The sequence below is a fragment of the Eutrigla gurnardus genome, assembly GCF_963514095.1.
Source record: "Eutrigla gurnardus genome assembly, chromosome: 14".
Lineage (NCBI taxonomy): Eukaryota > Metazoa > Chordata > Actinopteri > Perciformes > Triglidae > Eutrigla > Eutrigla gurnardus.
In genome coordinates, this window is record NC_139937.1 from 23,402,099 (window position 1) to 23,417,148 (window position 15,050).

The following is a 15,050-nucleotide window of genomic DNA, read 5'->3' on the forward strand; positions in this document are numbered from 1 at the left end:
ATGCTCACACAGCCTCTGACTGCAGAATATAAGTGTTGACTCTTTTGCCCTTTACAATCTTTATTAGATTAAAGCAGCATAAAGGGGTGGGGGTGGTGGGGATCAATTAAAACAATGGATTTTCTTTAATGAACTGGATAGGGGTGAGGTTATGGATTGTGTCTTCACAGACCAAAAAGGAATGTATTTAATAATAAATTCATTTTTAAGTTATATTTCAGATTATTGGAACATTATTTGTTTAAGTAAACAAGTTCATTGCAAAAATAACTGTGTTCAATTTATGAGATAACAAAACTATGACTTTGTCATAATTATGAAATAAAAGTTACGGATTGATTGATGGATGCAATTTCAGCTGGACTTTTAGACATGGTAACAGTTTTGATACTTTTGTCTAATCAATCACGTTTAGTGTTCCTCTCCTACTGCGTCAGCCCCTCCCCTCCCTGTGCACGCTGCGCGCTCACGCTGCTCCAAACCAAACAGGTATGAGCGATGACGTCAGCAAGGTGACACCCACCTCTCCCCCCCTCTCTCTGCTCCGCTCCCTCCCGGTGTGGTGCTACGCGGCTGCAGCTCTGCTCCCGGTCGGAGATTTCTTTGGAAATGTAAGAAACTTTGTAGCTTTACCTCCACTCTTTGTGTGCGCGCGCGCGCGTGACTTGACCTCGTTCATTAGAGGACCACGATGACGGTTTGCCCCTCGTGTGTCGGACTTTAAACTGTTCACAGCGCGCAGGTAAGAGTTCGCCGAACAAATCCTCGACGTGTGTTTCAGACGGACCTTCATTCTGCGGCGTTTTATTCTCGCGGTCACGCGGAATCGTCGCCGCGCGTCCGTCGCTTCAAAACCAGCAGATCCACGAGTTGCAGCTGGATGAAGTTTCCCTGCTGGAAACACGTCGCACGCTGGTTTGTGGTTCCCGGAAAAGGAAAGGAAAAAAGTCAAAGGTCGTTTCTTTTTAATTCACTGGGAGTGAAATAAACATATTCATGCGCCAAATCATCCTAAATGTTTGATGAAGCCGCGTGAGTTGGTGGGAAAGTTTCATGAATGTCGAAGAGAACGATGAATTCATCGACTGGATTGTGAGTGTCAGCGTGGCTGAAGGTCGACGTGTCCCGCCCTGTGCCGGGGAGATCTACCGTAAACACCCAGCAACCGTAATTAACCGGCCAGAACGTCCAGGCAGGGAAACGACCGACCACGAGTCACTGAACCAGGGAGACGCTTCTTATGACACCCTGATGACACCCTGGCATCACAACGATTCTATACTCGAGTAGAAAGTACAGATTCAACTTTCTGGAGTAAAAAGTAAAACTTCCCCGGTTATTATTCACCTATTTTACATTATATGCCAGGGGGAAAATAGCATAAAAATGTCTTTGATTTTTCAAAATCCAGTGTTTTATCCTTCTATCCTGTTTTACTATGAGATAAGTCGCCTTACCGAAGTGTACTTCAACAATAAGGGCAAAAACTTACTTTCATCTGTTCAGAGGTGAATAATTGCATTGGTAATGTATGATGATTTATCCTTAATGTTTAATGCAGATCCCCCCCCTCATCGATACAGCCCTGCAAACCCTTTAACCTGAAACATTTAAGTTTTATGTTTTAGAGTGGTGTTCCATTTACAAGTGTTTCCCTTCATAGATTGTTTAATTTCACTGATTTTTAGAGGTAAAAAAGAAAAAGTGAAAGTTAATTTACAGCCAAATTGAGAAACGTTTCTGTAAAATCGTCCCTGTTTTCTTTCTGTTAATCCACAGATAATTTCCAACATCTGTGGGCCAGCGAGAGGGAGAACCAGCCCTCTGTCCACGATGTCCTCCAGAAGTAAGCGTGACTTGTGCCGGATGTGTGGCGGCGCTCTCCAGGGGAACCAAAGGCGGTGGCTGTTTGGGGGCCAGAATAAGAAGACCAGGCAGCCTCAGACCCCGACGAAGTCCCCGACAGGAGGCAGCCTGTCCCGGTCCTCGCAGAGCAGCCCCTGGGGTGAGTCCGGAACGCTAAACTATTATTTTCAAGCGCCACTATTGCATACAAGGTCAGTGCAAAGACAGCAATAGAAGCAATTTCACGTCAGACGTGGAATTCGGGTCATTCGCAGGAGTTGAAATATCCGTCTGTGGTCTCCCAGAGCTCCATGATGGAGCCTCACATTAGTCCAGAGACAGAACCGGACTATGTGAAGAAACCAGAGACTGTCTATGGTCCAAACAACTGCTGTATTTATGTCTAGATGACATTATTTTAATTGTTTTTTCTAGCCTATCCTAATTGATCCAAACTCCATTCAGAAAACAAGCATTTTAAAGGTTGTTTGCTTATCGTCTCGCTGACGGACCTAACAAACCATGACTTCAGACTTTTTACAAATCGTCGTCATTATGTTGTTATTTCGGCATCATTTTTATCCTCTAGATGATGATATAAACGGAAGACGAGATGCCGTTTTATTTCCCTGGTGTATCTGGGACTTCAACAAAATGCACAAAGCAGCAATAGTGGTTATCTCAGCCATGATTGATGAAACATGGTTGGTGATGACATGAAGGCAAGCCTCCCTCCTCAAGGGGAAAATTCACTTTTTTTTTGTTGATGTGAACACAGCATTAGGCAATAAAGTCTTCAGTCACATAGTCTAAATTTTGTTTTCTTCTTCCCAGGCAGCACATTATCTCTGGGTTCCTCCGGGTCTCTCTCCAAGTCCCAGTTATCCCTGAGCTCCCCCTCCAGCGGCATGGACCTGCTCTCCGTGTTGACTCACATACTGGGGCAGCCTGTACCACGCGGCGGCGGGCAGGGGGAGTTCGTGTGTGGCAAATGCGTGTGCATCCTCGAGCGGGTGTACAAGTTCGACTCGGTGGTGGCCAGGGTGAGGGTGCTCTCATCGGAGAGGCTCCAGAGGCTGACGCAGGAACGGGACAAGATCAGACAGTGGGTGCGCCAAAACTACTACCAGAGACACCCGCGGGACTTCCAGAGCAGAGGGAGCACCGGTGAGGAGGACGGAGAGGCGGAGAAGGAAGGCTACAGGGAGATGCTCAAGGAGAACATGGCTCTCTCCGAGTATGAATGCTGGTCCGAGAAGTGGGACACGTGCCCCTATTTTATCAGAACGGGTAAACGATGCAGAAAGGGCAAAGGGTGTGAAGGCTGTGATTCTCTGCGAGTGTCCGACTCGGATTACGAGTCAGTCTGCGGGGTTCCTCGCCGTTTGCCTTTTCAACCCTACTCGCCGTTGCCGCTGTCGCGGGATAAATCCCAGAGCATGCCCCTCCATTGGCAGAGACCTCCGTCCCTCAGCTCCACCCCGTCGTCGCTGGGGTCCACGCTCTCTTTACAGGCGTCTTCCCGCACCGAGTCCATTCGGTCTCTGGACTCGCTCGACGGCAACGACCCGTTCGACTCGCCGGGCATTCAGTCGGCCGACGTCTTGCTGAAGGAGCTGAGGAGTATTGAAGGAAAGCCGGTCAGCTCCCCATCAGGGAGTAGGATCCCGGTCCTGGGCAGGAAGTACTCGGGGTCAGCTGCGGAGACGCCGTCGCCCTCAGTGAACAGGGCGCTGCGCTTTGGGAGCGCGGAGAACGGCGGGGAGGAAGTGGACGACGAGGACGGGGATGTCCTGGCGGAGCTGAGGGACGAGTTCATGCCGCTTCATAGAGAGGTGAGCGCTTTCACTTCCGTCCGAACCGGACGTCAGCTATTAAAATGGACTGCGTGTGAATAAAATGCTGCGTTTGCGAGCTGCAAATATTGACATTGTGCTGCAGCAGGTAATCCGGAAGCGACGTCAGTCCAGCAAGTATGACAACTCTGCTTGTTTTTAACTAAAGAATAATACCGCGGTGAAACCATGTCATTTCAGAGCACTGCTGGCAGGGTTCACCACGCTGTCAGGCACCTGCGGGGCCAGCTGGACCAGGCTGCGTCCCGCATCAGGACCCTGGAGGCCGAGCTGAAACGCGGGGGGAGCCACCCAACGGAAGTCAACGGATCAGAGGAAGGGGCCCCTGTGAGTATTCAGTTTGCTCTCTCATGCTGCATCGGAGACGATTATGTGTTGGAAGAGTAAATCTGCCTGCCAGTCCCTCTGGAGCTCAATAATAAAAGATGTCTTTAAACCGTAGCACATTGAACATTTGCGTAATGTAATCATTCCTCTTGCTCACAGTGGCCATCAAACATAAAACTTAAAAAAACAAGACATAACTTTTTAGAGTGAATAAGTGAAGTTTAGAGGTGCTCTTAGAGGGCCAGAGTTTCCCCTGTTTTTAGGCTTCAGCTAAGCTAAGCTAAGCTAAGCAGCCGCTACATGAAGCTTCCTATTCAAAGGTATGATATGTTATATTTGCCTGAAGCTGTTTGTGAATGGGATGCATTCAAAGTTGGTCACCCCCCTTTTTTTCAATGAGGCGGAGAGGGAGCAGTGATGGTCAAGCAAGCTAGAGTGTGAATGAAGAGAGTTGGTATGTAATCTGATAGTAGTTTTTTCTATCAAGAGTATGGCTTATTATTATTAAAATAAATGTTTTTATAATGAGCAACTGTTGAATGTTTTAAGACAAAATCGTTAACCCCCATAAAAACCCAGATGTAATTGGAGATGTAACGGGCGTTTACCCACAAAGTTAGTGTGCGTCATAAGAGATGATTGCCTCCTAAACATATCATCTTTTTCTTTAACGCAAAGAAAAGGCTTATTACAAACAAAACCGCTTCATAAACCGCTCTGTGAATGTTGACTGAGCACAAATACAGCGTTCTTATGACAGGAATGGAGGGTGTGTGTGTGTGTGTGTGTGTGTGTGTGCAAGTGTGTGTGTGTGTGTGTGTATGCGCTTTTGTGTCTATTGAAGGGTGTGTCCTTATTTACAGGTGCAGATAAAGACACACACACACACACACACACACACACACACAGAGTCTCTCTGGAATCCTCCCAAACCGGTGGGGTTTGCCTCGGGTAGTCTTGTGATGGAAAAGGGAAAAGGCTCAGCTGCTTCGTACGAGTCCACGTGACCTGGTCTCGCCTCCTCGTGAAAACGCGACGCCCTTTCGTCCTCACAGAGTTGAATACCGTATAATGATTTAATGTAGCAGCAGGTTCAAACAAACAGTGTTCAGCGCATGTACCAACAAATCTCTTTAACAGTTTTGTCGGCTCAGCTACGACTCGCAGTACTTAACTATCGCATCAAAATCATATGAAGACAGCAAAAGCTTTAGAAACCTTTTTTAATTTGCCATGGTAACAGCAAAGTCTGAGCCCTCGACACCCTTGTGCTGCAGTTAGCCTCAACTCTGTGAATCCCTTATAAAAACAATAGGAAGATAAAACACTGTAGCTGCGTGAGGCTACTGGAGATGATCTTTGTGACTTTTGTGGCTAAATTTGCATAGAAAGGTGATGTTTTTGCTCAGTTATGCATATACGGCTTTCTCATTTAATAATGTGCAATTAGAACAGGAGCGTTGAGACACGCTTTGCTTGTCTTTGTGCAGGTTTCTGTTTTGACAATGGCTGAAATGATGAATGCACATTTTGACAGCGATTGTTGGTATTGATGTACCACGTGTTCGTGAACCGTCCAGGCCTCCAGGTGACACGTCAGCTGGCTGATCCCAGAGACAACACGAAGCAGGGAGAAGCTGCAGTTCTTGTTTGCTTTTGCTTTTAGAAAGGCTGATATGATTAATCCATTATCTAAATAGTTGCTGGTTCATGTCCTGCTGACGTCGCCCAAATTAAAGTTCAAATAAAAGTATTGAAACCCATCAATTATTCAATATTAAGTCGATAATCGATCGAAAGAAATACGGTTTTAATAATTGACTAATAACGTTACAGTAAATGTAATATATTTGGGACATTTTCTGGTGTTTTCATTTATCTAAAAAGAAACCTGTGTCGTTTGTATTCCCTCTTTTCTCCAGTTGCTCCAGGAGGAGGGTGACTTCCTGCTTCAGAGCCTCGGTCACTCCCTGCACAGCCGGGAGCGTCTGATCCAGGTGGGTGAGGTGATGAGGGGGGACGGGACTCAGCCATGCACACGGCAGTGAGATCTTCTGCTGCCGCCGGAGCTCGGGCTCAAAGCTCACAGGAATGTTGTTTGTCTTCATGAAGGCACTGTGCGCCCTTAAAGGGGCAGTGCCCAGCCGGCTCCGTCTGGCCACCGCGTCGCATCGGTGAAACCGAAGTGTTTCCTTTTTGATCGCGACTGCTTTTACTTTTAGCTACGTGTTCGTTGCAGGATTTACAACAGGGATTTTATTTGACTTTCACTCTGGATGAACGTGACGGATAAATGGCTAAAGCAAACGGACCTCATCTGTAACAAAAGGGCTCTTGAATGGTTTACAGCCTATTAAAGATTCTCAATAAGTCACTGTATAACAAAGTCCCTGTTGCACTTTCACCTGTGGTTTTACATTGTGCTACACTGATGGCGTCTTTGATTTTTGGATGTCTGAATAAATACGCTTATCTGTGAAATACCGCAAGATCAATACCACACCGTGTTTGTGTTGGATGTGAAGCCACAGCCTTGTAAGCTTAGTTTAGCATGAACTAAACTGGTATTTAGAAAACCAGGGGTATGATTTTCATCACCGTCATAAATACATGGTTTCTATTATGAGGTATTGATGTGATGTGTCGTAGTGACCAGCAGATGCCACCAGAGGTCGTAGCTGAGCTAAATAGTTTGATCGTGGTCTCTAAAGGCTGATCAGAGCCGGTCAGATGACTCATAGATTCTGAATTTAAGCGTTTTCGGTACTCGTTTGTCTGCTTTCAAGCCTGCTCTCTGAATCGCTCCGATGGCGAGGTCCCTTTAAAAGTGTGAGCATGTTCCTACTGTTGGAATGCAAACCCATGCTATAAAACAAAACTGCCCCTGAATAAATGTCACAAACATTCAGCTGTAAAATCTTCAGATCAACAACTCTGAGTCTTGTGATTTTGCGGTTGTGTAGATAAGTGATGACGGTGTCTGTGTGACGGAGCTGTAGATTTGACTGCACTGCCTGATGTTTGCAGTGGTTCTCGTTTGCATACATATCAGTTTGTCTTTGGCTTCTACAGTTAGTGAATACGTGGCTCAGGTTTTTATGGTCCCCCCCGTATTGATTTAAGCTCGAATCTTACGTAGATATGCCATAAAATGAGACATTGTGCTTGTTTGCTTTTTGAAGATACGGCGTTACGGCGGCTGTCCCATTTATGAAACTCCTTTTCATATTCTCCATCATAATACAAGATACAAATAATAAAATATGTTATCTGGCTACAACAGTGCTGTGTAATGAGTATGTTAAGCAGCTGATGTTTTCCTCTCTTCCAGGAGTGTATTGGTCTGATCAGAAGACTGTGTGTGGACGAGGTAGCAGCCACTGAGCTCGCCAACAAGCTGACGGAGAACCTGAAGGAAACTCGATCAGTCGACAAGGTTAGAGCCGATACTGTCCTTTCCCATGCTGATTACTGACATGCTTTATATTGGGTCTGTTTATAATGATGTGCTCATATTGTGTAAAGAAACAAATATTTTTATTGCATTTTTTGGAGTGAAAAACAGTCAAATCGTCCTAAATCATAAGGTCTCCCTGCATACTTAAAGGAAAAATTCATTAAAATGTACTTTGTATCCTGTATTCCTTTCAATTAATTCTCTATTTTTCACTTGTCTGCCATGTTAGTGAGCACTTCGGCTTTTTATATGACATTTACGATTTTCCTGAATGGACATTCACCACAATCGTATTGCGCGTGTGTTTTTTATTGCGATCTGCGATTTAAAATCCTCATGTTTTTTATCTTGTGATCGGCAGGCTGCCCTGCAGACTTTGAGCTCTGAAGTGACTGAGAAGGAGAAGAGCACGGAGAAAGAGATCGAGGCACTGAGGAAGGCTGGAAGAGACCGAGAGAGAGACCTCGACACTCTCAACACCGTGCTGCAGTGCAACCAGGATGTCATCAACGTATGAACACGCATTAAAAACCTGGGAATTGTAGTTCAAAACACATTCCCACTGCATTCAGGCAGCGTGTGTAGTCCCATGCACAGTTTGCTCTGCATGCGCTTTATGGAGATAGACGTGCTATTTGTCTTTGCTCCAGGACCTGCGAGTGGCTCTGGAGGAGAAGGAGCGCCTGCTGAAGGAGGTGGAGAAGGAGAGGGAGGTGTGGAGGCAGAGGGGGCGGGCCCTCGCCACTGTCCTGCAGGAGAGGGAGGCTGTGATCCAACAGCTGGAGAGCTGTGGTAAAGATGTGCAGGTACAACCTCACTTTTCTAAAAAGGGAGAGAACGTGACACAAGTGTCCATGAAATGAAGTCGCAGAGCTTTAATTCTCTCTGGGAAATCTGCAACGTGTCATTTTCTTATTGGTGTCATTTTCTTATTGGTCAGCGGTTGGAAGGGAATGGAGAGAGAAATGGCGCCACCTTGTGCATGGAGGTCACCAAACTCACCACAACCCTGCAGGATTACCAGGACATGGTTCAGGTGAGATATCTTATTTTTTGAAATAAAAAGAGGAACATGACAAAGGGCTGCGTATATGGTCTTATTTTAGAAGATGTTGAGCTCTTGGAAGTTGGATGGACAGTTTATACAAATTTTAAAAATAATATGAAGATCAATGGCTAAATTTAAACAAATGTTTTCACCTTTTGGACAGAGCCAGGCTGACAGTTTCCCATCGTTTGCCGTGTTTACTCTCCGTTAAACTAACTGGAACACACAGACTACACAACATCTCTGCATTTCTAACACTTCCTTTTATCCATTTTCACCAGAATCAGCGGGAGAGTCACAGTCAGACAGTTTCCTCTCTGACGGATCAACTCGGAGCCACTCGGCGGGAGCTGAGGGAGAAGGAGAAGGAGAAGAAGGAGGCTGAGAGAGTCCGGCAGAACAGCAGAGAGGACGGAGAGAGGGAGGGGAGGAAACTGAAGGACAGCCTAGAGAAGAGAGACAAACTTATAGAGGTAATGTGCTGATGTATTCAGTGCATGCGTGTTAAACATGTCATCCATGTTTGTGTAGCACCACGTAGACGTGTAAAATGTATGTTTTATATCTCTTGACTCATCACAACCTGGTCCATGTCCACCTTTCTTCCTTCCCCAAAAAGACGGAATAAATAAATACGTATAACTGAATAAGTAACTTAAGTTTTGTAATTAACACAAACACCTTTTTAGATAAAACAAACAAAACTAGGAAGCTAAAATTTAAAGGTGGAAAAACCGTTAGTCTATGAAAATCTGAACTTAATTATGAATATTTGTGATGGCGACTGAGATCTTTGTTTTTCTTCCCCATAGCAAATCCTGCTGGATGCCGAGGAGCGGGACCATCTGTTCAGAGAGCTGCAGCAGAACCTGCAGAACAAACATGAACCTCTGACCGCCATCAAACACACTCTGTGATGGAGGACGACTGCTGTACTAACGAGATGCAAACTAACTGCACAGAGATGGAAAATTACTTTTGCACTTTTCGCACCACCCCCTTTTTTTTTTTGCCTCTTCTGCATATTTATTGTGGTGTATATCGAGTCTATTTATATTATTGCTCTTCATTTTTCAAAACAAGGTTTTCAGGACTGGACAAATTTTCTGTGATTTCTACTCGACACTCTGGAGTGAATCAGTAGTTTCAGAGAGTCAGACCACCTGATTGTTTTCAGTATGACGAGATGTCGGGTCAAGCATCTTTATAGCTGGATGTTTAATACTTGATTTGAAAATCACCAAATTACTGTATTTAGTTTTTATTTATATAATGAAACTAATGGTCAGGCAGTTAGAATGAATTCCATTCAGTGGGATTGCTGATACAAACATTTCTGAATGATTGTTGGTGGATCTAAGTAACATTAATTATGTCCTTTTAGGATAGAAGCGGGTATGAAATTGCTTTAAATTTGAACTTTGCTTTTTTGTTCGTCTTTTCACTTTCTCGGTACGGAACAGTCTTTTTTTTCTTTTCTTTGTTTTTGGGTGCAATCTTTGCAACTCTGGAAGGAAATACTTAATATTTTCAGGATCAGAATAATATTTTAAGTACTTTTATTTCACCTTCAATGTTTACAGGTCTTGTATTATTAGTCTGGGACTTTATTACTGGAGACCTTTTCTTTTTAGCTCAAGAGAATTAAACACTCTGATCCAAATTACTTTTATTGGCAGACTGTTATTTTGTTAACTATCATGCATGTTTTGTGTGTAAGAACTCATGGTTTGTCCCATAATAATAGTTTAACTACAATACCCATGAGCCTTCCGCCGTTGCTATGGAAAAGCTCAACAGTAGAATAGTAGTGAATTCAAAAAATTTGTTTTTTAAATGAATGAACGGCATACTAATCAATTAAAAAAGTCAGTTTATTAAAGTTAGATTGGTTTAAACTGTAGGTCATCGTTCACCTGCTATTAGTGCTGCAGGATTCTAAGATCTGATTATGTTTCTTGCCGAAATGCACCTCGGGAGTCGTAGTTAACTTGGCTTGTGCTCACGCGTTTTAACCGTTGTGTATCGTTGTTCGTTTGTGTCGTTGGTGTTGAATGACATCCCTAGTTATCCAATCACCGATTAGCTTGGAGTTGCTGGTTGCTACGGAAACGGTTGCTATGGAGCTCATACCTCGACATACAAAGTTTACACTGACGGAACTAATGCTGTTGGCAGCTGATGCTAAACGGCGGGTTTTCTTCGGAAGTGAAGCGGACTTGGAGGAATGCAGCAGGTCCGGTCGGTGCCCCTCGGCTCCGTCACCATCGGACCGGAGTCCTGGAGCGACGCAACGGTCCGCTCCATCCGGCGGGCGGAGCGCCTAGTGCGGCAGACTCGTGCCGGGCTGTCCGGGACTAGTTGCAGCCGGCCCCGGAGCTGCAGCAGCAGCAGAGCCACCGCCGGTTTCACCCGAAAGGGCAAAGACGGCACGACGGAAACGCACGAAGATGAGATGACTGAACAGGAAAGCGGAGAGAGTCGTGACTGCGTCTGCAAAGATAAGACGTCGCGGGCTCGAACTGCCGGAGCGATGGTGAGACAGACAACAGGAAGCACTTCACTGGTGATCTGACTGACTGGGGATCAGGTTACACCTTGTATAAAAGGAGAAGTAGGCCCATTCATATCCCTTTCTAAAATAAAAAGATACCACAGTATAAAACTGGCAAGAAGCCTGAAAATCCTGCATTAAAAAGTACAAGAAGTTGCCTATTTTCAGCAAAATATCGTTTTTTTAAAAACGTATAATGGCATTCATAGTGTTGAAGTACATATTACACTGGATTGTTTTATTATAGAAGCATTGAATTATTTAGCATTATGTTTTAGTAGTAGTTGTTAAATCAAAATTAGATGTTTTATTTCTCTGAAATGTCGTGCAGAATAAAGTTTAAAATGAAAATACTCAAGTGGAGTACTTGTACCTCAAAGTTGTACTTCGGTGCGGTATTTGAACCTTCCATCACTCACTCATTCTCAAGTTCCCCAGTGGCTCCCAGAGGACGTCCGTGGCCCCGTTCCCGCCTACCAGCATGCGTGAGCAGTGTGCGGGGGCCAGCGTAGCCGTGGCAGGGGGGTACATGCGGAGGGTGCGGGAGGTGGAGGGCCAGCTGCGTCGGCAGGCCGGCAGGGTGGCCGAGGAGGGCGTCAAGCTGGAGAGGGAGAAGGGTCACCTGGAGAAGATGCTGCGCAGCCTCAGGGCTGATCTGACCGTCAACAGGAGGAGCTCCGAGGGGAGGACCAGGAGGCCATCCACCACCGAGACCGTGAGGCGCCTCTTCTCTCCCCTACAAAATAAATAAATACATATAGATACAGTCTCATATCTGACCATCCACAAAGAAAAACACTGAATCCCTTCAGGGCTGCTGTTTTGTTTGTTTCTTGTTGAGAAGAAACTGCAATGGTTTGAGCGATTCAACAGACGGATTAATGAGTTAAATCCTGTATTTCTGCCAACTTCGAGGGGGGAGGCGTGTTCGCTGACAGGTCTGCTCTGTTGCAGGAGAAAGATGGTGCAGATTACTTGTTGCTGTGTGAGAAAAGAGAGCTGGCCCAGTTGAAACTGGATCTGGAGGGAGCGCTGAGAAACACACTGACCCAGCTACAGGTGATTTTACAACATCACGGTTGACTCATCACCAATAACCTCCACCCTTCAGTTTCTTTTTGAAGATCAAATTACCTGCCAAGACCTATTATCATAACGTTATTTGATCTTATATATAATAATAATGCAGTCTTTGTTTTTAAGAAAACAGCTCAACAAACTTAAGAACGATAAGTGGAACTGTCAAAATTATTATAAAATAAATCCAAAACACCCATTTCATTTGAAATGCAGAGACATGTGTAAATGGATTAATTAATCATTACATGACTTGAAAATCAGCGTGTCTGTAGGTCCCCCCCCCCCCCCCACCAGCATAATCACAGGTTAACAATCATAATCCCACAATGACCTCATCAACATTTGTTGAAAGTAAATTGACAAAAAACTAATTGTGTGGTTAATCATTTGATGAATTCTATGAAGGGAAAACATCAAACACTTTCAAGTTCCAGCTTGTGAAAGTTTTGCTGCTTTTCATTGTTTAACGTGATAGTTAATTTAGGTTTTCACTGAAGTGTGGTGGACATGATTGTTAGATAAATCTATACTGGGAATATAGATAGTTGCAGCCCCAGCGAGTCGTCTTTAAGCCCCCCTCTGTGTCTTCCAGGCTCTGGGTCAGAGCAGCAGACAGCTGCTGGACTGTGCCAGTGAGAGGGCTCGTGTCCTGGAGCTGCTGCCTCACAGAGGCTCCGCTGGAGGACACGGCAGCGCTGGCCAGACCTTCAACAAATCAGACTCCATCAGTCCCTTTACACCAGGTACAACATCAGTATCCACCTGAAGAAGTGGCTTTAATGCAGTGTTTATATACGAGCTAAGTCTACAGCCACCCAGGCATCGTGCTCAACAGAACAGAAACGCCTGATATACTAATTTGCCTTCTTGCAGAATGTAAACATGTTCTGGAGTCGTCCACTTTGACGCTCAACCAGTCTCAGCTGCTGAGGGAAAACATCAGAGGGATGCTTAGCGATGCCATCAGCAGGCAGAGAGCTGTTCACCGCGCCACCAACGATGGGCTGGTGAAGAAAATTGCAGAGACAGTCGGCCTGCAGGTAGACTCATATAGAACATTTCAAGCATAATTTTTTAATCAGAATAACATTTCCTTTTGTCTTTTGTAGCAAAACCTGACACTGATGTATGCCGCCACCAGGCAGGCCATGTTTCGCAAGCAGAGGGAAATTAACAGTATTCGTCACAGCCACGGCAGGGAGCAGGTTAGTTAGTGTGGACGTGGAGCAGGATCGGGGACTTTGTTGGAGACAACCTGACCTTTTCCCCCCCTGTGTTCTTCTGTTTACAGGGTCCAGAGTGCAGTGGTGACATACTGTCCAGAGAGAAACTCAACAGGCCTCTGGTGCAGGTTTATCAGAGACACCCAGGGACACAGTTACCTGAGGCTGCTCATCTCATTCAGGTGTTTACTGCTTACTACACACTCTTAAATGTGGCTACCACCATCTTTTCATGAAGGAGGAAGAACCCTCCAATAGTTTGACCACTTAACCTCTGGGGGAAATAGGCTGCAAAGCATCCTGACTTAAAATGAATTGTGCTGAAAACAGCTGCCCGACTGCAGCAAAACAGTATTTTCCAAAACAATGAGCTAAATCACTACAGAACAGGTGAACTACAGTCGGGTGATAATTCTCTGGGGATTTGTTAATACAAACAATATCAATTACATATCTGACCTAGTGAGGACATCAAAATGATGAGTGCAGCTCCAGTTCGATTTTTTTCACAACCTGGTAGTGACAACCTACAAATTGTTGTACAAACGTTTGATTGCTGAGCTTTAATTAGTTATTTATTAAGTATTTGTGAAGCCATAAATAACATAAATGACAAAGATATTTATTAGAATGTGGCATAGAAATGTGAAAACAGAAAATATTGTGATGGCTTGCACTCGCACCTCTGCAGACAACAATGTGCATGACTCATTCTAACACCTTTTTAAGGTTGGGTGTTAAGGCTAAACATAAGATAATAGGAGGTTCTTACCGCATGTGTGAAAATGAAGACAAACACACCAGGATCTCTTCATATTCAAAATATGCTGGCACAACTTTTTCCACCATATATCTCAAAAGAGCAATCTGTGGTTTAACACTAACCTCCCCTTTTGTTGCCTGCAAGTGTCTTAAACGAACGAAACCAGGCCAAATGTATTTCCTGTGTGTCTCTCAGGGCAGTGCAAAGCTGAAGCGATGTCTAACGTCCTCGGAGGGCGAGCTGGCGAGGCTGCAGCGCGCATGCCTGCGGCTGCTGGACGACCAGCATGGCAAGAGTGTAGCAGCTCAGGTGGATGCAGCTGTCCTCCGCATGCGGCGTCAGCAGGTCGACAAGCGAGCCATGCCTTCTGTCCTCCAGCAGGGGGCGTGCAGAAGCCAAGCCCTCCTGTCTTGTATTCAGTAGGGCTGCAGCAATTAATTGCAAGCAGATAAAGATGGTAGCTTTAAGTGTGTTGTGAGAAATAAGGAGAAGCCATGTGCAAAATGTACTGGTTCAAGAGAAATAAAATGTGATGCACTGTGTGGGTTAAACTATATGGAGTTTCATTTACACCCCCCATGCACAAGGTCAGGTCCATGTTGAGGAAGAACCTGCACAGAACCCTGAACCCCCCCATCTGACCCCTTTGGTAATGCAGACTGTGATCCAGCCCTTATCACCCAACATGAAAATCTTGTGGAAAGTCTCCACACAATAGTGGTGGAGGTTATAGCACCCATGATTTCAGAATGAAATCTTCCACATCGACACATGGGGACAACAATATTCTGAGGATTTGTCTCCGGTAAGTCAAGACGGCTTAAACAAATGGCCTGTAATGTGACTGACAAAATCTGAATTGGCAACAGACCTCAGTAATAAAGCAATAGTAAGTAA

The 15,050-nt window shown here is 45.0% G+C and overlaps 2 protein-coding genes across 2 annotated transcripts; both read left to right on the forward strand.

The window, feature by feature from the left end:
• Window positions 1-508: 508 nt before the first annotated feature.
• Window positions 509-10,196, forward strand: LOC311025130 (uncharacterized protein). The gene is made up of 11 exons (XM_084027875.1): window positions 509-611; window positions 1,780-2,005; window positions 2,680-3,680; window positions 3,882-4,028; window positions 5,951-6,025; window positions 7,360-7,464; window positions 7,847-7,996; window positions 8,136-8,291; window positions 8,426-8,521; window positions 8,815-9,006; window positions 9,346-10,196. The coding sequence occupies exons 2-11, from the start codon at window positions 1,834-1,836 to the stop codon at window positions 9,448-9,450; spliced, it is 2,199 nt and encodes a 732-aa protein (XP_083884001.1). The 5' UTR covers window positions 509-611; window positions 1,780-1,833; the 3' UTR covers window positions 9,451-10,196.
• A 143-nt stretch (window positions 10,197-10,339) lies between these two features.
• On the forward strand, window positions 10,340-14,873 carry tektl1 (tektin like 1). Its single transcript, XM_084027876.1, has 8 exons — window positions 10,340-11,069; window positions 11,518-11,802; window positions 12,042-12,146; window positions 12,760-12,910; window positions 13,041-13,207; window positions 13,277-13,372; window positions 13,459-13,572; window positions 14,349-14,873. Exons 1-8 carry the CDS (start codon window positions 10,761-10,763, stop codon window positions 14,574-14,576), a joined length of 1,455 nt encoding a protein of 484 aa, XP_083884002.1. The 5' UTR covers window positions 10,340-10,760; the 3' UTR covers window positions 14,577-14,873.
• Window positions 14,874-15,050: the final 177 nt, after the last annotated feature.

Excerpts from the sequence above, each read along its gene's own strand:
- LOC311025130 (XM_084027875.1), top strand. The coding sequence starts at position 1,834 with ATGTCCTCCAGAAGTAAGCGTGACTTGTGCCGGATGTGTGGCGGCGCT. Across the intron at positions 7,465-7,846 it reads AAACTCGATCAGTCGACAAG|GCTGCCCTGCAGACTTTGAG; the intron begins GTTAGAGCCGAT and ends TGTGATCGGCAG. Across the intron at positions 7,997-8,135 it reads GCAACCAGGATGTCATCAAC|GACCTGCGAGTGGCTCTGGA; the intron begins GTATGAACACGC and ends TCTTTGCTCCAG.
- tektl1 (XM_084027876.1), top strand. The coding sequence starts at position 10,761 with ATGCAGCAGGTCCGGTCGGTGCCCCTCGGCTCCGTCACCATCGGACCG. Across the intron at positions 11,803-12,041 it reads GGCCATCCACCACCGAGACC|GAGAAAGATGGTGCAGATTA; the intron begins GTGAGGCGCCTC and ends GCTCTGTTGCAG. Across the intron at positions 13,373-13,458 it reads ACAGCCACGGCAGGGAGCAG|GGTCCAGAGTGCAGTGGTGA; the intron begins GTTAGTTAGTGT and ends TTCTGTTTACAG.